At 36.1% G+C, this 22,836-nt stretch overlaps 2 protein-coding genes across 7 annotated transcripts in view; one reads left to right on the top strand and one right to left on the bottom strand.

Annotated features, from left to right (window-relative positions):
- The window catches only part of LOC150088262 (acetyl-CoA acetyltransferase, mitochondrial-like), a 670,540-nt gene that overhangs the window by 21,773 nt on the left and 625,931 nt on the right, over positions 1–22,836 (bottom strand). The gene's annotated exons all lie outside the window — the stretch shown is intronic.
- Positions 1–22,836, top strand: part of Caf1-55 (chromatin assembly factor 1 p55 subunit) — a 406,164-nt gene that overhangs the window by 314,081 nt on the left and 69,247 nt on the right. For all 3 annotated transcript variants that reach the window (XM_090369421.1, XM_090369420.1, XM_090369424.1), the window contains one exon: positions 11,454–11,580. In XM_090369421.1, coding sequence (XP_090225547.1) covers positions 11,454–11,580 — 127 coding nt within the window. The remainder of the gene's footprint in view (positions 1–11,453; positions 11,581–22,836) is intronic.

The following is a 22,836-nucleotide window of genomic DNA, read 5'->3' as shown; positions in this document are numbered from 1 at the left end:
AACGTATCAACTGTGTGGTACTACACTGACAGAGTGAAAAGGACCTAGGGGTAATTATGCAATCAGATTTGAAGTTTTCTGAGCAATGCAGACACTCTGCAAGAGTAGCCCATGGTGTCTTGCCAAATATATACACCTAATTCTGTTTTTGCACGAACTTTTTTTACACGAATTCAAAATAAATATTTCATTCTCTTTTTACGCGAGTCATTTTGATTTAACACGATTTCTATGAATGTTTTTTTTGCCTAAATTCTAAGAAAATTTTTTTTTTTTATTTGTGGCATATTAGTATCATTTGTATATTACACGCACCAACAGATTGGATAACAGCTAGTGTGTGCGTTTTGAAACGCGTGCTTTTGTTTACCAATGTGTACGTCTAGGTATCAATGAATCATCAATGTTTTTATTGAATTTTTTGCATATCTACGGTATTCGTGCATTGTATCTTCGGAAGACATTTAGTAGTAAGCTCTATTTCAAAGTGAAAGAATCTTTAGTGAAATTTGTGCACATATAAATTTATTAATTCTGCCGATAGTCAATAAATTGTAAGTTTACAAATTTTTCATACCTTTTTTTATTAATTATAACTGAGATATTTTTCGGTAGCCCTTATATAATGTCGAATAATTCGCCTATTACCAAAATGAAAAGGAAAGCGATTTCTTTGGAACTTAAAATTCAAATTTTAGATTGTCTTGCAACTGGACAAGGGGCTACGTCTGTAGGAAAGCATTTTGGTGTACATGAAGCTACCGTAAGAACTATTAAGAAAAATGAAGCTACAATTAGGAAGTCGGTATGTTCTGCAACAAAAGTAAGTGTTAATTCATCATCATATACAAGAGATATTGTCAAGGAAAAAATGGAAAAGGCTCTGGTAATATGGATAGAAGATCAGTCACAAAAATGAGTACCAGTAGATGGAAATGCCATCAAGCAAACAGCACTAAGAATTTACAGACGGATTAAAGAAAAGGAGTCGAGCACTTCATCTCAGTTAAACAGAAAGTATGAATTTTCTGCGAGTTCAGGTTGGATGACAGGGTTTCTTAAAAGGAATGCTCTTCATAATATAAAAATTAAAGGTGAAACTGCATCTGCAGATGAATTGGCTGCTAAAGTATTCCCGCAGGAACTTGCAAAAATTATTGAAGATGGAGGATACACTCCTGATCAAGTGTGCAATGCAGATGAAACTAGTTTCTTCTGGAAACGAATGCCGAACAAAACGTATGTAGCCAAATCGCAGAAAACTGTTGGTGGTTTTAAGGTAGCTAAGGATCGTGTGACCTTATTATTTTCCTCCAACGCTTCAGGAGATCGTATGTTGAAACCACTGCTGGTAAATCGAGCCCTAAACCCACGTTCAATGAAAGGTGTAGATATCAATAAACTGCCTGTTCACTGGATGGCAAACAAGAAGGCCGGGGTGACCACTACTGTCTTTACAGAATGGTTCAACAAATGTTTTGTCCCAGAAGTCAGACGTTATATGAATTTGAAAGGTCTCGAATTTAAAGTTCTTCTGATTCTTGACAATGCACCCAGCCATCCTGTCTTGGAACACCCAAACGTACAAATTTTATTTCTGCCACCTAATACTACATCTTTGATACAACCGCTAGACCAAGGTATAATTGCGATAATAAAACATACTACGTAAAACGAACATTCCAACACGTTTTGGACAAACTGAATGATGAAACACTAACAGTCATTGATGTGTGGAAGAAATTCTCAATTATGGATTGTATCAATCAAGTTGGATTAGCGTTAACTGAATTAAAACCAGCAACTTTAAATGCGTGTTGGAAAGTGGTTTGGCCACAATGTGTAAAAAGCAAAGATCCCATCATCCCTAATACGACCGAATTTCCCAACATCATTACAGTGGCACACAAAATTGGTGGAGAAGGATTCGATGATCTATTGTTTGAAGATATTGATGAATTGTTAACCAACAAAGCCCTAAGCGAAGATGAAATATTAGGGGTTGTCTTTGGAACTGCTTATCCCACAGAACGTAGCGATAATGAAGAAAATGATCCTCTTCTAAATGCAGATTTAATAAAAGGTCTGGAACTGGCCAGAAAATTAGGTAATCATTTTGCCAAACATGACTCTAATGATGAACGCGCTGGGAAGTTTCAACGTGAATCGAAGTTGTTTACAGCCTCTTACAGAGAATTATATAACGGCCTAACCAAAACACGAACACAACGATTAATAACTGAATTCGTTTGTAAAACCGGTGAAACATCAGCACCAGAAGAGACTCGTGCTGATTTTGCTCAAGAGATCACAGAATTTCATTAAAAGAGGAAGAAGACGATGTCCACAACATTTCTGGTGATAGCAGTGATATTCCAGTCGTACACAAACGTATACGCCGTGTTTATTATCAGAAAGTGAAAATGAATAAAATCTTGTTATGTGTAAAACAGATGCTAGATTTCCATGCATTGCCATACTGACAAGCAAAATCTTTATCTTCGCCGCCTTCCCACGTTTATATGGGGTCGGCATTTCCATCCTTAATTCTTTTCATCCTATCCTGGGATTCCTCTCTTTTAAATCCTCTGCCACTTTGTCCTTCAATCTCAGCTTAGGTCTCCCCCTCTTCCCCATCACTTCCAACTTTTTGTGCCCCTACATACTCTTCACTTCTTCGGTCCATATGTCCAAGCCACCTCAATCTAGATTCCTGCATTTTTTCAATTCCTACTATTAGTTCACACTCTCCCTATATATATTTATATATCTTGTTCAAATTTTCAATTGTTAATAAAATACTTTTTATTCATCCACTCAAGTTCAAATACATGTTTTTTAAACTTGTAGTGGATGACACTTGATGTTAATACAGTTTTTTTCAAATATTAATTCATTAATTAAATTTAATTAATTAATTTTAGTTTTATATGGGAGAAAAAAATTTCTGTTATATAAGATATTTAGCAGGATATAAATTTAGGAATAAAATTGAAATCAATTTTTCAGTATTTTTCACGTGAAGGTGAAGAATGCGAGTTCAATTCTTGTGAAAATCAATAATTTTTTGATAAATTTTTGAAGTCGAAAGTTCGTTGTTGACCTAAGTAGGAATTGACTTTAAAAATTTTTTTTTTATATTACTTGTTTGCTCAAGCACTGCGAATCAAACGAGAACATTTTTCTTTCATCATTACTAAAAAGTATTCTAGTTCCCACTCTTGATGAAAATGATACATTTTATTTCTCTTTTTCATTTTAAATCAAAGGGAATTAAATTAACGTATAAGTACTGCCGAGTTATTAATATTAAGTAAGCTAAATAAGAAATCAACACATACACTATGCTCTCCACAGCATAACTACATGAATTTTCACTAGACAAACTTAGTGGCTGTGGGTGACAAGAGTAATCACATGGTTAATGGGATTTGAACCACGTGAATTATTTGCTTATTGCAAATTAATGTAATTCTATATTATCTAATAAGTGTATAATCTAATAATCATATAATCCAATAAGCATATGCTTATTGGGTTTGTAATAAGTGTATGCAGTGGAGCGCATAATAATAATATTCAGATTTTGACTAATCGAGTTTTTATATATATTTAAAATTCGTTGTGATTGACCAAAATTAAAGCTGCGATCGGCTGGAAGATTGTGATCAACTTGTTTGCCACCCCTGATCTAGAGTAAACTGCAGTTATAGTCAGACACAACATTGGTTTGTTAAGGGAAATCTTGTCTGACCAGTTTGATTGGTCAGACAAGATTTCTAGAGGAACTGAATGCAAAATTATTTTTTGCATCCAGTTCCTCTGTGACCACATCGTAGTCACAGAGGAACTGGATGCAAAAAATAATTTTGATATCATATACTTGGATTTCAGGACAGCTTTTGATACTGTTGCACATGAAAGGCTGCTGTACAAATTAAAGCAGTATGGCATTCGGGGCAAGTTGCTGCAGTGCCTAAAGGGATGGTTGATTGGGACACTACTCTTCGTCGACTGATGTTATTAGTGGAGTCTTCCAGGGCTCTGTGTTGGGACCATTATTGTTTTCTATATTTAATAATGATATTTATGATGGTGTATCAGGCTTGATTTCCTAGTTTTGAGACGATACGAAGGTCAGCAGGATTGTTAATGATAGTACGCTGCTGGAACAGGATCTAGAAAAGTTGAGCAAATGGGCAGACAAGTGGCAACTGAAGTTTAACACTGACAAATACAAAGTACTGCATATGGGTAACAGTAACCCCAGGGCAACATACCAATAGTGTGGTAATACACTCAAGTTCTGGACCTGGAGGTAATTGCTCAGTCAGATATGAAGTTTTCTGGGCAGTACAGGCAGGCTGTCATAGCAGCTCATGGGATCTTGTCACTGATATTCAGAAATTTTGCTGTGTACAAAATTCTGTACACAGCAAAAGTACTGTGTACAAGCAAGTCTGTAGGCCTCATTTTAGGAAGGATGTAGAGCTGTTAGAACAAGTACATAGAAGGGCAACAAGATTGGTGAGGGGAACAAAGGGGTGCACTTACCAGGAAATGCCTAAGTGCTGCAAATGGCAACATCTGGAGCCTAGATATCTGTGAGGTGATCTGATTGAGATGTATAAGGTTATTGTTGTTTGTTTGTTATTTGGTTTTTAGGAGCATTAGCAACTAAGGCCATATTGCTCCGGGGATATGCGGTGGTCATTCCCTGACCTTTCCGCATCCTCCGTATTTGGTGGTCACAGGCTCGAACCCCGGTCTAATCAAGAAACGTGTGCTACGCACTGCCGCTCCTGCCCACGAAGGCGCCGTGGGCAGGAGTGGCAGTGTATAAGGCTTGAATGGTTTGAGCAAGCTGAATGCTGATGGGATTCTTCCTGTTATTCAGATAATGCACTTGAGGTGGCATAAAATTCAAGTTGAAGAAAGACAGTTGCAGAATAGATGTACTGGAATTTGCCTTTAGCTAGTGAGTGCTTGATTGCTGAAACAAACTTCCATATGTCATTATGGAAGTTGATAGCTTAAATAAATTCAAGGAAAAAATTGGACAAACTTTTGGAGCAAATGGATAGATGAAATGGCAAATGATGGGGGATTTTTTTTGCTTGTTGGTGTATAAGCTTTCTTTCTTGCATCATACGCCATTCTTAATGCTAATGATAATATAGTTAGTAGTTAGCCGAGATGTTACGACTGCACTCCTACCCTGTCTGTAGTCATCATCATCAGCCCTTTTCAATCCACTGCAGGGTGAAGGCCTATGCAGCAACTTTCCAGTTCCTTCTGTTTTGTGCAATGACCATCCATTTACTACTCACTAACTCATGAATTTCATCTGTCCATCTCCGTTATTGTCTTCCAGGTTTTCTTCTGTACCATTTTTCTTAGTCCATCTGTCATCATGTCTTCAAGCTATGTGTCCTGCCCAAGACCTTTTGAATTCTTTAGTTTTGATAAGAATGTCCTTTACTTGAGTTTGCTGCCTAATCCATGTGTTTCTCTTCTTATATAACAGTCTGATTCCCAATATAATTTGTTCTATTCTCCGGTGTGTAGTTCTCAGCTTCTCTTCCATTCTTTTGGTGAGTGCCCAAGTTTCACTTCCATAAGTCATGGTGGGGAGCTATACATTGGTTCATTATTTTTTGTTTCAGACAAATTGGGATATTGCTCCTCAGTATGTGACAAACTGGTCACATACTGAGGAGCAATATATTGAAGATACTTGGAGATTTCTACATAGTTTTTTATCGGTGATTTGGCGCAAATATAGTATTGTGTAACTAGTATTATTAAATGGATGGCCATTGCACAAAACAGAAGGAACTGGAAAGTTGCTGGAGAGGCCTTCATCCTGCAGTGGATTGAAATGGCTGATGATGATGATGAATTAGTATTATAGTGTATAACAGTGGAATTCTAGGGATATAATTGTGGTGTGCAAGTGGCTTGTTATATAACAAGCCACTTGCACACCTCTAATCTTATAGGTTTTTGTATTTTTTTTTTTTTTTTCCAGCTAATAAACTTGCTTATTACTTTGAATTTGGTTGTTATCGTTTATAATTGCTTAAGGAACCACATGGTAGGGGAATTCCCTTGTTTTTATTATGACAAATTTAGCTCGAAAGTTGAATCATGTAGCATGCTGTTAGTTAGTTAGATAAATTTATTTTAATTTTAGAACTTGTGAATGTAATGGTATAGCACGATAGTATAGTATTACTTGGCAAATGATGATAGAAAGCAAGCTTATACAGCATTAACAAAAAAAAAAAAAAAAAAACTTCCATTTCACCTATTCATTCCCTCCACCAGTTTATCTAGTTCTTCCTTGAATTTATTAAAGCTATCCACTTCCAAAACAACAAATTGATGTTCTGACAATCAACCAACTGCTGGCAAACTTCTACGCATCTATTCCACAGTCATCCTTAATTTGAATTTATTCCCCCCCCCCCACTTTGTGTGTAGTCTGAGCAAGAGAAGGATCCCATCAGCAGTAAACTTCCTCAATCTATTCAAAGCCGAAGACACCTCAGTTGAATTACCTTGTATGTGATGCCTAGACTCCAGATACTCTAATTTGAAGAACTCAAGCCTTTCTTGGTAAGTGAACCCCTTTGTTTCCCCTCACCAACATTTTTCTCCTTTTCTGCCCATTCCAGGAGCTCTACACCATTCCTAAAATATGGCCTACCATTGTCTTCTTCAAAGAGAGAATAACCTCATTAACCCTGCTAGAAAAATTCCTGTGCATCATTGACAAAACCCCATTGCTGTCCTGGCAACCGTCTGCACTTCACTTCAGTTCATTTCATATCTGACTGCAGCATTTTTTAATTTTCCGTAGTGTGTTACCACATGGTATGTTAATCTTGGATTACTACTGCCCATATGCATTACGTTGGCATTTGTAAAGGTCAAATTTCAACTGTCATTTCTCTACCCAGCTACCTAATTTTTCTAGTTCTTGGTGCCGTGGCCATCTATTTACCACCCACAAACTCTTGAATTTCATCTGTCCATCCCTATTGTTGTCTTCTAGATTCTATTATTTTCTTAGTCCATATGTCATCATTTCTTCGAGCTGTGTTTCTTGGTAATCCATGGTTTCTCTTATCCAATGGTCTGATTCCTAATGTAATTTGTTCCACTCTTTTGAGTGCCCAAGTTTCACTTCCATAAGTCATGGTTGGGAATATATATTAATGCATTATTTTGCATTTCAGACAAATTAGGATATTGCTCATCAGTATGTGACTATATTTCCTGAATGCTATCCAGCTAAAATTATTCTTCTCTTGACTTCTGGGCAATTATCCATGTTATATCTAATGACTTGTCCAAGATAAGTATATGAATGAATCCACCTTTTCAATTTCTGCTACTTCAACAGTTATATCCCTTTCTGCGGGATACTTGTTCATTATTACTTTTGTTTTAGCCATATTCATCTTTAGTCCAAAATTCTTACTAAGTCTGCATAACTGATTAAGAATTTTATCTAATTCTTTAGGATCATGGCTTCTGATCACAAACTCATCTGAAAACCATAAATGGTTTAGGTACTCTCCTTCAGCATTGACTCCTTTCTACGACAAGTCCAATCTTCTGAAAGCTTCCTTAAGGGCAGAAGTAAACAACTTCGGAGATATTGTGTCTCCTTGTCAAACTCCTTTCTCAACTTTGAATTTGCTGCTGTCTTTGTTTAGTCTAATAAAGGAGGTAGCGTTCTCAAATTTTTTCTTCGAAATCATTGTTTAGGATGTCTATGCCTTGCCTTGTCTTATACATTTCTAATTATGATTGCATTAGTCCACATGTCTTTTCTAATGCATTTTGTGAAGAGTCTTAACAGTTTCTGTGTCATGTCTCACTCCTTTGTAAACTGGGCATACATTCACACATCTGAAGTCCATAGGTACTTCTCCTAAATCCAAGGATGCTCTCATAATTATGTCTAAAGGTTTGCTTACCTCCTTTGATGCCTCTCATAATATAATTGGTTAGATTCCGTTTACTCCAGGTGCCTTTCTGATGTTTAACTTCAACAATTTCTCTTACAGTTTCCTGTAATTTATTATAAAATCATTCAGCTCCCTCTTGTAGTTTGATAAACGTATGGTAATCACCTCCATAAAGCATTCCTCGTTTGTGAATATAGATGCAAAATACTTGTTCAGCTTGTCAACAACCTGAGCAGAATCATCAGCAGTTATTTGGCTTATAACACACACACTGCTACTCTCATTTGTGCTTTCCCAGTGTTTATGTCACAGCTGAACTGACTCAACATTGCACTGACTACCCATATCATTTGGATGCATTGCCTTAGATTTTTCGTGCTTCTTAAACTAAGTGCATAACCTCTTTCCCCTCTCTCTCCAACCTGTCTGACTTTTCTGTACAATTGTACATCCACTCCTTGACTTATTCATGGGTTGCATTCTGTGGACCTCTATGTAAGTCTGAAGATCCCTAAATGCTTATGCAGCACTCACAAATTTGATTGAAGCAAAAAAGAAATGTTCAACGAACATGTAAATACAATTATTTATTCAATTTTTTATCTCATGCACAAGAAAAATTACAAAAAGAGAGAGGAGAATCTGATTCAGAATGCTTCTGAATCTGATTTTCCACCCATATTATTAATAGCTTTTCCATCTTCAATATAGCACCTGAACGCTGTTTTGTGATCACTGTTGATCTTGAATGCGTTTATCTTTTATACGGGCATTGTCCCTTGAAATGATATTCACTGTCAAAGCAGCGAGACCTAATTCCGTGCAATAGATGACAAACTTTGTCTTGCTGTGTACTTCTTAATTAATCATCTTCATTTCTAAATCAGTTTTGTTTTGCTTCCTAGTACTGCCAGCACTTGCACTTTCCATTGGTTCCTTTCCCTTCACCATTGTAATAAGTAAATATGAATGAAGAGAAGACTGAAAATTTATGTTTTTTATATGCTTGAAGATATCAGTGAAGAACTCATTTCACCATAATACCGTAACATAAAAACCCACAGAATTTCAGTTATCGGTATTATCACAAGTGGAATAAGATTCAGTTTACTACTTGTTTATAATAGATTGCACTAACAAACCGGAAAGTGCAAATTGTTTTTATTGTTTTATGTTAGTGACCTCCAGAAATGTGTTTTAGAAAAATTGATTCTTAAAACAAAACATATGATAAAGATGAAAGTGTAGTGCAATTTTCATCATAAAAATGATCTTTTAGAGAGATAAATAGCCTAGTTATATAGCGAAAATTTGAACTTCCGATGGCTTGGAATGGATTACCAAAAAAAAAAAAAAAAAAAAAATGTTATTGGGTTCACATTATGATATTTTCACGATACCTCGATTTATTCCTATGGGATACAAAATACATTTCCACAATTTTTTTAAGTTTGCACCAGCTGCTAAAAACGTATGTAAAGTCGAGTATTACGTCAGTTGCTGAGTCGCTGTACTGAGTACACATAGAAATCAGCACTAAAACTCTATCCTTTACATAGTTTTTACTGTAACACAGAGTATACAAACATGGAGTTGGGCGAGCGGGTGGACTTCCAGTACCACGTGGCAGTCAACACTGTATGCTGTCCTTTCTATACGCATTATACTGCTCATAATCAAATTCTGCATCCCTTATATCTCAGTTACAATGTGTATCTGATATTCCCGCAAGTTTGCATTGTTGAATTGACCAGCACTTCGAATTCATCAAATTTATTTACTATATTCCTAATATTGGTCTTTATGCAAGTATACGTGCATCTTTTCTTACTCTTAGTTACCATAACACAGCCCATGTATTTACCTGTTCCATAATGACTCTCAGCAGGCCTTGAAATCACCAGCACCACCTTGCTTTCCAGGCTGTTAAATGTTCCAGTAGAAACAGTGCAAAAATCACTTTCACCTCTGCCTGCAGTCATTGTCAATCTCTTAGTTTGTATATCTTTCTCCCTCAAATACCCCACCAAGCTATCAGTTTCCCAACCCACCTAATGCTGCCCCGATGGCATTAGCAAATATATTCTTGCACTTGTTTTTTCTATTTAAGTATATCCTTCTCTGTAGAAGCAGTTTCGCCTGTTAACAAGCACAGCCCATGCTGAGAAAAATTCTGATGAGCCCTGTACAGTCTCTCCAGGATAAAAATGATTGACAAACCACTGATCATATGCTCTCTCCTATTGGGTCTGGGCAGAATTGCAGATATTTTAATATAGCATGTATATTATACATGTTATTATTTTAAAATACCTAATATTCAGCTTGTTGAAAGTCAGCAGGTGGCAGCTAGGATATAATCTGTCATAAACTCCTAGAATAAATCACTTGGAAAAACACTACTCCTTCAGCCTGAGATCAGCTACCACCTTGATTGAAGGGAACTTGATAAATTCTCCTGGCACCCAACTCAGCAAACTCATCCAACACTCCAAACAAATGGTGGGTGGCAATGTATCATGCTTACAAAGCTGCAAGGTAGCACCTTTGGGCAATCTAGAATTACTGAAGTAGTAAAAGCCATGGTTATTATATTAAAATTGTATTTTATTATAATAACCTTCAATATAATTTCCTTCAATTAAGTATGGGATTGGTGACCTAATAACTGATGATTGCACCAATGAGAGATGTGATATCTCTTAAAAGTTTTGGTTCCTGAGTACAGAATATCCTCTTGGGTCATTTGTTACCACTATTCCATCATGTGTCTATTCATAATAATATAGTATACTGCACATTGATGAGTCGCCTCCGTAGCCAGGTGGGCAGGAGTGGCAGTGTGTAGCACATGCTTCTTGATTAGACCGGGGTTCGAACCTGTGACCAACAAATATGGAGGATGCCGAAAGGTCGGGGAATGACCACCGCATATCCCCGGGGCAATATGGCCTTAGTTGCTAATGCTCCTAAAAATCAAACAACAACAACAGCACGTTGGTGACATGGGTATTTTAGGGTTGCCTTAACATGAATGCATAGTTGCTTAGAAGAAAGGAAATACCAAAGTCAATGACAGCTTACTTTTTCAATTTAGAGGAAGATATGTTTTTGATATGCTTATGCCAAGAAAGATTTGAAGTTGGGTGTTATCCTCATTAATTATTGAAACTAGCTTGAGGGTAGTAGACTTTTTTTTTTTTTTTTACCTGAATAACAAGGTAAAAAGCTTTTGTAGATAATAGCAGATAACTACAAATGAATAAGCAGAATGTATTAAAAATTATACAGCTGGCATAATCACAATTAAAGTTGTATTACTATGAATATTCTAGAGATAAAAATTACAGCAGAAAAAAAATGTCTAGAATGAAACACACTAATTTTAAGTCTTTAATTCCTGTGTTCAGTAGTTAATTCTGATATTTTAGTTTTATTAAATATCGTATTATATATATGTTATTCTTGCAGATGGGATACCCGGTCCAATAATACAAGTAAACCCAGCCATACAGTTGATGCCCATACTGCTGAAGTGAACTGTTTATCTTTTAATCCATATAGTGAATTCATTTTAGCTACAGGATCTGCTGACAAGGTTTGTTTTTGAATTAAATTGAAATAATGCTAAATATATGGTTAATCTTTTATTTATTTATTATTATTTTTTTTACCATTTTTTTTGCATATAAGTGAACTCAAACATATAAAAGATGTTTTAAAATTTGTAATTGATTTTGCTTTATAACATCAGGTGTGTGTGTGTGTGTGTGTGTGTGTGTGTGTGTGTGTGTGTGTGTGTGTGTGTGTGTGTGTGTGTGTGTGTGTGTGTGTGGGTTTTTCAAAGTTAAAAATTAAATATGTACCTTTTAGCAAAAAAAAGAACAAATGATGGTGTACAGATGCATTTTTTTGCACGTGAGTGCATAAGCTAAGCATCTGTTTTCTTCATCTTGTTTATCCTTAAATCTGCATATTATAGTGCAACTCTCAGTGGATGGATTTTCATGAAATTTTATATTTAGTTCTTTTAGTTGAAAAGAACTAAATATAAAATTGAAATTTTCTGATTATTTCTTTTTTCCTTACAATTTATATTCAAAAATAAATTCCTAGATTAAATGTAGCTTTTACTCAGTATTGTTAGAAAGTTAGATGGTCCATACAAGCTTTGCAATTATTGTTATGTAGGACTTGTGAATGTAAAAGAAGAGCAAAGACTTAAAGAAAATATATATAAAAATCATAAGTAATAAATATTATTACTTAATTAAATTGAAATGTAATTAAACTGAAGAATTTGGAGAATGTAAAATTATCAAGTTTTATTAAGTGTCTATAAAGTTATAATCTTACTAATTAATTGATTGATAAGAAGATGACTATATTTACTTCTGATAATCATGGAAAAAATTCAATTAATTTAAGAAAGCATGTTGTTGAAAATCTTGTCTGATTCATAAATGCCTAAAGAGATTTTCACAATACTCTCCGACACCAGGCAAGTTTCCATGTCTTAATGGGATATCATCTTGCAGTAGTTCTCCAACTGTTTTATTTGTCCCAGTTTTTTGTGTAGCAGTAGCAGAAGGTGACTTGATTGATTGATTTAAGAATTCTTGGTGCAAGAGGCTAAAATGGGCCTGGATGGTTTTATAAAAAAATTTTCATTCTTAGTCGTATTTTGCTGCGAATAATTTCCGAGAGGTACGCCGTGACTACCATAGCTTGCTTCAGAGATAATATTTGGTTTCATATTTGATTGTAGTAATTTATTTTCATGAGGAACTGAAAACATCTGCTATATTTTTCCTATCTTCCAGTATGGTTTTGAGAGTGAGGAAGTGATGTTTGCTTGCTAACTCTTTGAAGCAGTTTCGGCACTCATCTGCAAAAGCTGGACAAGTAATCAGTACATGTTCTACTGTTTGTTGTGTGTGACAGATAGGACCCAGAGGGGGGGGGGGGATCCTCTGCAAGCAAAGGATGAGAGTGGCTGAAATGCGTGTGTCCTATACTTAACCTTGCAAGTATCACTTCATCATGTCTATTTTGCTGTATGCTGGATTTCCATGGTTGGAGTAAACTTTTAATCTGATGAAATTTTTTATTGGTTAGTACTTGCCACTGTTGCCAGTGATGTATCCCATGGTGATGGGTAGCTTGTTTGTAGTCTGAAAAATGTATATATGAATCAGACAAGATTTTCAATAAACTGCTGCCCCCACTGCAGCAGAAAATTCAATACAGAATATCAAACCAAGTTCTGAGAAATGGATACATTAACTGGAATGATCTGTTCTTTCAGCCCAAGTTCGGGGTCAGGATAGAGATTCCTTTTTCTGCGGAAATGTATACATATGGGCTTTTGTACTGAAATTCAGTATCCATTTCTTTCTGTCCATTTTATGACTCTGTTTATGGTTACTTGTACTAGTTGTTCTATTGTCCTCATATGCTGTGCTTGATAAGAAATGCTGAAATCACCAGCATAAACAGTTGTAAAGATGTTGTTTGGATTTGTTATATTATTGTGCTGAAGTGGACTGGAAAAAGTATGGCACTTAGTACAGATCCTTGGGAGGACCCCTTCTTCCTGTTTTGGAAAGTGTATTGTTCATTCGAACTTGGGACATATGATTCTTAAGGAAATTGCATATGTAGAGATGTACTCTAAGACCAAGAAATGGTCCTCCTTTGTGGATTGAGGTCAGATTTGCACATCTCCAGTCCATGGGTACATCCTCTGAGTTCCAGGAAGCTCTCATAATTATGGCTAAGGGTTTGCTTACTTCCTTTGCTGCCTCCTTTAATATAACTGGATAGATCCCACTCACCCCAGGTGCTTTTCTTGTGTTTATCTTCAACAATTTCTCCTCCACTTTACTCTCAGTTATTACAAGATTATCTATCTTACTGCCAGAGTTCAATACATCTCTGGCATTCCCCTCGCTCAATAACTCCTCATGTGTGAATGTCGACGCAAAATATTCATTTAGTTTGTTAGCTACCTGAGCAGGATCATAAACAGTTGAACCATCGATATCAAGTGAACCATATCGTTTGGGAAGGTACATGTCTGTTACTAATATTGTGACTCTTCATGTTGTTTCATGCGTTATGCGATCCTTTCTATATATGGTATAATTTTTGATTATGCTGTTGTCCAGTGGTTTTCAATAGGTTTCTTGTAGGCAGATGCCTAGTGGATGGTACTGGGTAATGAGGTCTATAACATCATTAACGTTTGAGCAAAAACCTCAACAGTTCCGCTGTATAATCGTACCTGGCATCTCGAGTTGGATGGTCCCTCGGATTGTTTCCTTGGGGCTGTTTTTGCTTTGTCTGTTTTTGTCTTTTGTCGCTTTGTCTTTTTCTTTAAAAAATATGGTCTACCAGTATCAATTTCTTCCTCAAAGAAAATTTCAAGAAATGGTTCCTCTCCATGGTTTCTTGCCCCTATGTCCATTTGTTCCGCTATATTTTTTCCCCTACTACCTATCCTTTCTTTGTTTATTTTTCTTATTACACTTTCTGCATTATCTGGTGGGAAAGATAAAGCCATTTTTTTTTTTTTTTGTTTTTTGGTTTTGTGATGAAGATGGTTTGTAAAACTCACAAACCCATTCTGAGATGGATTCTCTTGTGGGAATTGTAACATCCATTTGTGTGCCACAACATTTTGAATTAGACAGTTTCGTTTCCGGAGTCTTTTTGTTTGTGGTAACCTGTGCATAAGAAGGTTTATTGCAGTTGCCTTTTCTCTTTTCTTTCTTCCAAATTTCACACTCTCTTGAGTATGCAGTATGTTCCCCTATACAATGTGAGCATTTATGGTTTCCAGCTGTGCAAATAGAAGAGGCATGTTCCTGAAGTAGTGCTCCTTCCCACCTGGCTACGGAGGTGCCCTTCATTGATATCACTGATAAATATAGAAAACAACAATGGGCCCAATACCAAACCCTAGGGAGACTTCACCAAGAACGTTAGTCCAAGAAGAGCATCCATTGATTACCACTCTGTCTGCTCCCACTCAACTATCCTTTTATCCATTGTAGCAACACTGCTGCAATTTGTACAGAAGTCATCCATTGCAACTGTATTAAAAGCTTTCCTGAAATCCGAGTGTATATGATATAGAAATTACTTTTTGCACCCAGTTCCTTTGCAACCACATCATAGTAACCAATCAAGTTGGCCAGATAAGGCTTCCCCTCAACAAACCCATGCTGTGGCTGAATTATAACTGCAGTCTTGTCTGGATGATCCTGTAGTGCTTCTTTAAACAGTGACTCATTATTTTCCTCTCAACCTCATACAATTTCTGTAAGGCTGAGTAAATTATATTAGCTTTTCTAATTCTGAAGCTTTAACATATAATTTAATAAAAATATAAAGTACCTTTATGCTTTAAAGTTTTATGTATATTTATTATGTTATTGCATTACCTAACCTAAGCACAAAGAGCATACAGAAAAGCACACGCCAAAAATGTTGAGATTCTTAATAGAAATTTCAGCATTACTCAAAGGGTATAATTGCAGGCTCTTCCTGTAATTAACTGAATTTTTCATTAGTAAATTAATAAGAGGAGTTTACCTCAATATAGTACGTAGAACACTTCCGTATGATACCCTCCAGAAATTAAAACGGAAAAAACGAAAAAATCGACAACTTACCAGTACATTAAAGTAAAATATAAATAATTAAATAATCAATTTAACACAATTCAAAATCAATTTAAAACAATTCAAAATCAATTTAAAACAATTAAAATTCAAATTAACGCAATTAAAAGAATCTAACGAAAATATTCAAAACGATTTTCCTTCCTGAAGCTGACAATGCTTTTCGACTGACTGTCGTGATCACAGGAATGAAAATTACCGAATCAGGCTAAACCTGCAACTTAAATAGTGATTATATGTCTTCGCGCATGCGCGTAAAGGTCTACGCATCTTGAGATCAAATATGGCCGCTGAACATTAACAGAATTCTCGTGTAATTTAATTTCAACGGTTTATGCAATTAATAGTCGCGTATGATTACGTTGAACGTTAAGTATTTTGGCCTTGTTAAATAAAAAAGTATGTTTTTCGTTAATGGCATGAAAGGCTAATTCTGACGTTGCTGAACGAGAAGCACGAACTGAGGCTTCGTGTTGATTTACACGAATATTAAGAGAAAACCGCGTCGAACCTTGGTAAGACTAGTCGCAATCACCGCAAGAAATGTTGTATACCAGATCATTAATTTGTGTTGCGAACGAGGAAAGAACCGAGCGATTGTTCAGTATAGTATGTAACTTCCGTATAGGCCTAGCTATAATTTTAAATTCGGTATCTTTAAAGAATCTGTTAAGCTGTTTGTGCCACTGTTCAACATATGAGACAGAAATAAAGTATTTTTTGATATTATTATTGTTGCTTGGTGTAGTATTTTGTATCCTATCCTTAGCTTGTACCCTAATTCGATTTATTGTGTTAATGGGATAACCACTGTTTAAGAATCTGCTAGTTCTTAATCCCAAATTGTATAACCTGTCTAAAAGGTTTTATAATGTTATATACATGTGTGGCTAAGGCTAAAATTGCCGAGTTCCTGTAGGAAACAATAGGGCGAATAGGAAATCCAGTCTTGTGTAATTTTACCTGACCGAAAAGTGCAGGAATATTGTATGTTCTGGACTTCAATTCCTTCAACTGAACCATAGTAATGTAGTCGTTTTTACGATATGTGGTTAACGTTTTATTGTATTGATTTACCAAATTGGTAAACAGTGCCGGGTCTACTTCACGATAAGTGGTGGTATCAGACACAACTGAATCTAACTTATTAATATAATCATGTTTATCTAGTATTACCACTGTATCTCCGTTAGCTGCTCTTTGTATAATAATGTCCTTATTTTCCCAAAGTTCTCGTAAAGCTGAACTGTCATGTGTATTCAATTTAGGAAGTTGCGTTTCTTTTATGTTATTCACTACTTGGTTAACTTGTTGAATAAATACATCTTTTTGTGGAACATTACGAAGTCCAAATTCAATATCAATTACGCATTGTTTTTAGGTAGTTTCCGAGGTGGTAAATTATAATTTTAGACGTTTGGATAAAAGCGAAATCCTGTCCTGTGATTGTGTACACGAGGAAAGATTTGTAACTTGTTGATATGTCGGTTCGTTGGATAATTGGTGAGGGGGTGTTCGTGAACTGTCTGACATATTCTGTGGTAGTGCGTTGTGTGTCTGTGGGGGGGGGATGTCACCCAACTCCTATGAACTTGGTCGCAAGCCCGCGACAGTGTGTTAGAATTTGCATGACCTTGTCTTGACCAATATTTTGCCTTCAAAAATTGCCTGAACGATGTTGTTTTGAAGGCATTATTTTGCCTTCAAAAATTGCCTTCAAAACAACATCGTTCCGAAGTTTGCCAGGGTGAATTTAAATCAAAAAATTTCAGTCATAAAACAACTAACACTGGCGACATCGCGTAATATTGTTAAGCTTGCCTTAAAATCTCGATATTCGAATAAACAAAAATACCTTTCCCAGGTTAGGAAGCTTCGCGATAAATTAAAAAAATTATCTACATCCTAACGATTGGTCTGTATTGAAGACCTCCATAGATTTGCAACGGGAAGCACGGGCCTCAGAAATGAAAAACAGACACGTTAATAAGTTGCAAACATTATCGAATAGTTCAAGACACGTTAATGCGAATTCTAACACATTGTCGCGGGCTTGCGACCAAGTTCACACGAGTTGGGTGACATCCCCCCCCCCCACAGACACACAACGTCCTACCACAGAATATGTTGGCTAGTTCACGAACGCCCCCTCACCCAGTATCCAACGAACCGACATATCAACACGTTACAAATCTTTCCTCGTGTACACTATCGCAGGACCAGATTTCACTTTTATCCAAAGGATTAAATTATAATTTGCCACCTCGAAAACTACCTAAAAAAACAATGCGTAATTGATATTGAATTTGAACTTCATAATGTTCCACAAAAAGATGTATTTATTCAACAAGTTAACCAAGTAGTGAATAACATAAAAGAAACGCGACTTCCTACATGATTATATTAATAAGTTAGATTCAGTTGTGTCTGATACCACCACTTATCGTGAAGTAGACCCGGCACTGTTTACCAATTTGGTAAATCAATACAATAAAACGTTAACCACATATCGTAAAAACGACTACATTACTATGGTTCAGTTGAAGGAATTGAAGTCCAGAACATACAATATTCCTGCACTTTTCGGTCAGGTAAAATTACACAAGACTGGATTTCCTATTCGACCTATTGTTTCCTACAGGAACTCGGCATTTTCAGCCTTAGCCACACATGTATATAACATTATAAAACCTTTTAGACAGGTTATACAATTTGGGATTAAGAATTACGATACATTATTTAATAATCTTAAAGACTGTAGACTCGGCGACAATGACAATTTATTCTCACTAGATGTTACCTCATTGTATACGAATGTAAACGTTGAATACACATTAGATATTATTTGGGATATGTTAAATAAAAACTCGACACCGATTAATTATACGAAGCTGCCTATTAAGGAAATTTTTCACTTAATTAAACTGTTAGTTGAAGCTAACTACATCACCTTTCGAGACAAGGTGTACAAACAAATTTTTGAATTACCAATGGGTTTGAGCCTGAGTGGCTCAATTTCAGAGATCTATCTCTGAAACCTTTTCGTCCTGAAACCCTTTTCGTCCCCGTCACAATATTAGTACATGTCTGTTACTAATATTGTGACTCTTCATGTTGTTTCATGCGTTATGCGATCCTTTCTATATATGGTATAATTTTTGATTATGCTGTTGTCCAGTGGTTTTCAATAGGTTTAATACCTATTGAAATACCTTAATACCTCCCCGTATCACATACTATGGGAGGTATTTAGACGATGTTCTAGTTATTACCGATAGTAGTACTATCCAAGACATTTTACATTCGTTTAATAATATTCATTCTAGACTCAAATTTACATTGGAAAGGGAAGATACGGATAATACAAAGTCATTAAATTTTCTAAATTTCACGCTTACCTGGGACTCGAACAAAATACAATTTAGCATCTATCGAAAACCCACAAACACCGGTATGCGTCTAATAGCTATCACCCGTTCACCTACAAAAGATCGATTATCTTTAATCAATTTCTAAATGCCTATAAATATTCAACGACAGATTCTGCTTTGGACTCAGAAATACAAATATTAACTAGCAGATTCTTAAACAGGGGTTATCCCATTAACACAATAAATCGAATTAGTGTACAAGCTAAGGATAGGATACAAAATACTTTATTTCTGTCTCATATGTTGAACAGTGGCACAAACAGCTTAACAGATTCTTTAAAGATACCGAATTTAAAATTAAAGCTAGGCCTATGCGGAAGTTACATACTAGACTGAACAATCGCTCAGTTGTTTCCGCGTTCGCAACACAAATTAATGATCTGGTATACAACATTTCTTGCGGTGATTGCGACTCGTCTTACCAAGGTTCGACGCGGGTTTTCTCTTAATGTTCGTGTAAATCAACACGAAGCCTCAGTTCGTGCTTCTCGTTCAGCAACGTCAGAATTAGCCTTTCATGCCATTAACGAAAAACATACTTTTTTATTTAACGAGGCCAAAATACTTAACGTTCAACGTAATTATACGCGACTATTAATTGCATAAACCGTTGAAATTAAATTACACGAGAATTCTGTTAATGTTCAGCGGCCATATTTGATCTCCGATGCGTAGACCTTTACGCGCATGCGCGAAGACATATAATCACTATTTAAGTTGCAGGTTTAGCCTGATTCGGTAATTTTCATTCCTGTGATCACGACAGTCAGTCGAAAAGCATTGTCAGCTTCAGGAAGGAAAATCGTTTTGAATATTTTCGTTAGATTCTTTGAATTGCGTTAATTTGAATTTTAATTGTTTTAAATTGATTTTGAATTGTGTTAAATTGATTATTTAATTATTTATATTTTACTTTAATGTACTGGTAAGTTGTCGGTTTTTTCCGTTTTATATCTGGAGGGTATCATACGGAAGTGTTCTAAGTACTATATTGAGGTAAACTCCTCTTAATAATTTACTAATATTATTATCAACGTAGAACATATTGAGTATTACAGCTCTGATTCATACTATCTGAATTTTTCATGTAAAAGTGAATAACTGTTATTATTATTAGTAGTAGTAGTACAGTCAGTCCTCGTATAACATGTATTTACATTACACAAATTCGATCATACACGATTTATAAATAGGGGTACGATATCTTACATAACACAAACCGAATTCGCTTATGCACGATCCGCCTTTGTGTTTACAAGAAATGGCAGTCGAACGCAGAATCACCCCAACTGAACGCAACACGATAGGAATGAAGAGAAGATTCCGAAAATGTACTTATGTGTTTTATATCAGTGAAGAGGAAACACATTTCACCAAATTAACATAAAAACCAACTCAATTCCAGCTTTCGGTATAATCGCAAATACAATTAGATCGAGTTTGCTACCAGTTTATAACAGATTCCACTAGCAGAAATGCAATTGGAAATTATTTTTGTTTTATGGTAGTAACCCCTAGAAATGTGCTTTAATAAAATATGAGGTGTTAATAGTGTATCTCTGCCTTTGCGGTGTTGTTTATTCAGTTGCTACACACGCACGCGCAGCTTTGTTTATGTGTATCAAGCGTGCCTCCTCGTTTTGTAATTGTGCTTTATTCCCTAAAAATGAGTAAAATACTTAAAAGGTGTGAAAAGAAAGCGTCCTGGTGAAGAAACTGCAGATTCAGAGAGAAAAAAAAAGCAATATCGATAAACAGAGGCAGACTGGGTCAAAAATTCTTACCCGGGAAAATTTATAGTGGCCTTATACTACGGTTTATGGCCAAAATCACACCAGCCTCCGGCCCACTGGGGTTTCCCCGGTAAGGCTTATGGTCAGTCCGCCACTGTCAATAGCGAAAAAATTTGAAACTGTGAAGCGCTTTGAGCGAAATGAAAGACCACGTAATATTGCACGTGCTACAGACCTAAATGAGGCAATGCCGAGAATTATAAAGAATGCAGAGAAAATAAAAACTTTCATAGCAGGAACAACTCAAAGTGTAATTAACATCCATTAGATTAAGACACAAAGAATTGGAAGAGATGGAACAGCTGTCAACTGTTTGGATAGAAAATCAAACAAAAAACAAGTTTGCTTACGATAGAAGCAAAAGCATTAGCAATATTTTATTACGTAATAATCGTAATAAAATAAGTAAGTATTTTATTACGATTATTTATTGTGTTTGGTAGTGGTTTGGTTACAAATGTGTATTCAATCTTGGGTCGTCGGCACCTAACCCTATTTTTCCTATAGGGCCTGTTGTTTGTATTGCAGATTTTGCATTGCACAAAGGTTTCTAGGAACACAACTATCGTGCTATACGAGGACTGACTGTAGTTGTAGTAGTAGTAGTAGTTAGTAGCGCAAATGATGCAAGTTAGCAAACATAACAGCATCAGTTAAAAAAAAACACTTCCCATTTCACCTGTCCATCCCCCTCTGCAACACTAGATGGAAGTTTGTCTCAACAATCAACCATTTCTTTGAAAGAAAATTTCTGCACATCCAACCTGCAAACATCCTTTTCCAATTTGAGTTTTGCCCCCCCCCGCTCTGAGCAAGAGGTAACTCAACATTCCATCAGGCTTGAGCTTTCTTAGGCCATTCGAGGCTTAATACTTGCACTGCCAATTTTTCCAACAACTTAACTCAGCATCGAATCATTCTAAATTCAAAAGGGTAGAGGGTTTTTTTTTTTTTTTTTTTCCTTTGGCCTCTGGCCCAGGTTGCCCGACAAAAATATCCAGTTTTTCTTCTGTCAGCTTCAAAGAGGTGTGAAAAGTAGCGTGGTTTCCCTTCCAGGAGGATTAAAAATCTGTAGTCAGATATTTGCTTTCTCAAGCAAATTCCGTTAAACACTTGAATCCTATCTCCTTGCCTTGGCTCCAGATGCTGTGATTTGCAAATCTGAAGCTTTTCTTTATAATAGCAACCTTTTGCGCCCCCACGCCAATTTTGTTCTCTGCGCTTGTTCCAGTAGATCCATGTCTTTCCTAAAACAAGGCTTCCAGACCTGTACGCAGTACTCAAGATGCAGCCTAACCATTGCTTTGTACAATTGGATAATCATCTTATCCCTGCTAGCAAAGTTCCTGAATATCATTGACAAAACCCCATGAGCTGTTTGGCAGCATATCTGCTCTGCTCAGAGAACTTCTCTCACTGCATCATTATCCCCTAGTTTTTTTCATTCTCCACACCCCTGAATGTGGTATCACAGGTGGTATGTTAATCTGAAATCACTGCTTTCCATATGAAGTAGCTTGCGTTTGTCAATACTTAACTTCAGTTGCCACATCTCAGCCAATCTGCCTAATTTGTGTAGATCTTGTTGCAATAACATATCCCGATTGCTGTGATTAACTACCCTGCTAACCGTCATACCATCTGTAAACTTAAGAAATTAAGCCAGATATGCCTTCATCAGCCCAGGTGTGAATCCTGGGAGACTCTGCCAAATTCAGGATCATGTATGTTGATATCGCTGAATTGTGACTAATAAAAAAAAGTTTGTGCAAAATCTATATTGGAGTACAGGTGACCCTCGCTTAACACTGATAATTCGTTCCGGAAAAAAGAACGCTAAGTGAATCTGTGCTAAGGGAGCGCCGCATTACCATAAGATAACAAATGTATTGGTGAGTTGCGGTCAGTGCCATGATGGGATATTTCCTAATCAATAATAAAT

The sequence above is a fragment of the Mastigoproctus giganteus genome, chromosome 3 (genome assembly GCF_048544385.1).
Source record: "Mastigoproctus giganteus isolate SK-2022 chromosome 3, ASM4854438v1, whole genome shotgun sequence".
NCBI lineage: Eukaryota > Metazoa > Arthropoda > Arachnida > Uropygi > Thelyphonidae > Mastigoproctus > Mastigoproctus giganteus.
The sequence above is the reverse complement of the archived record's forward strand: the minus strand, read 5'-3'. Positions and strand labels throughout refer to the sequence as shown.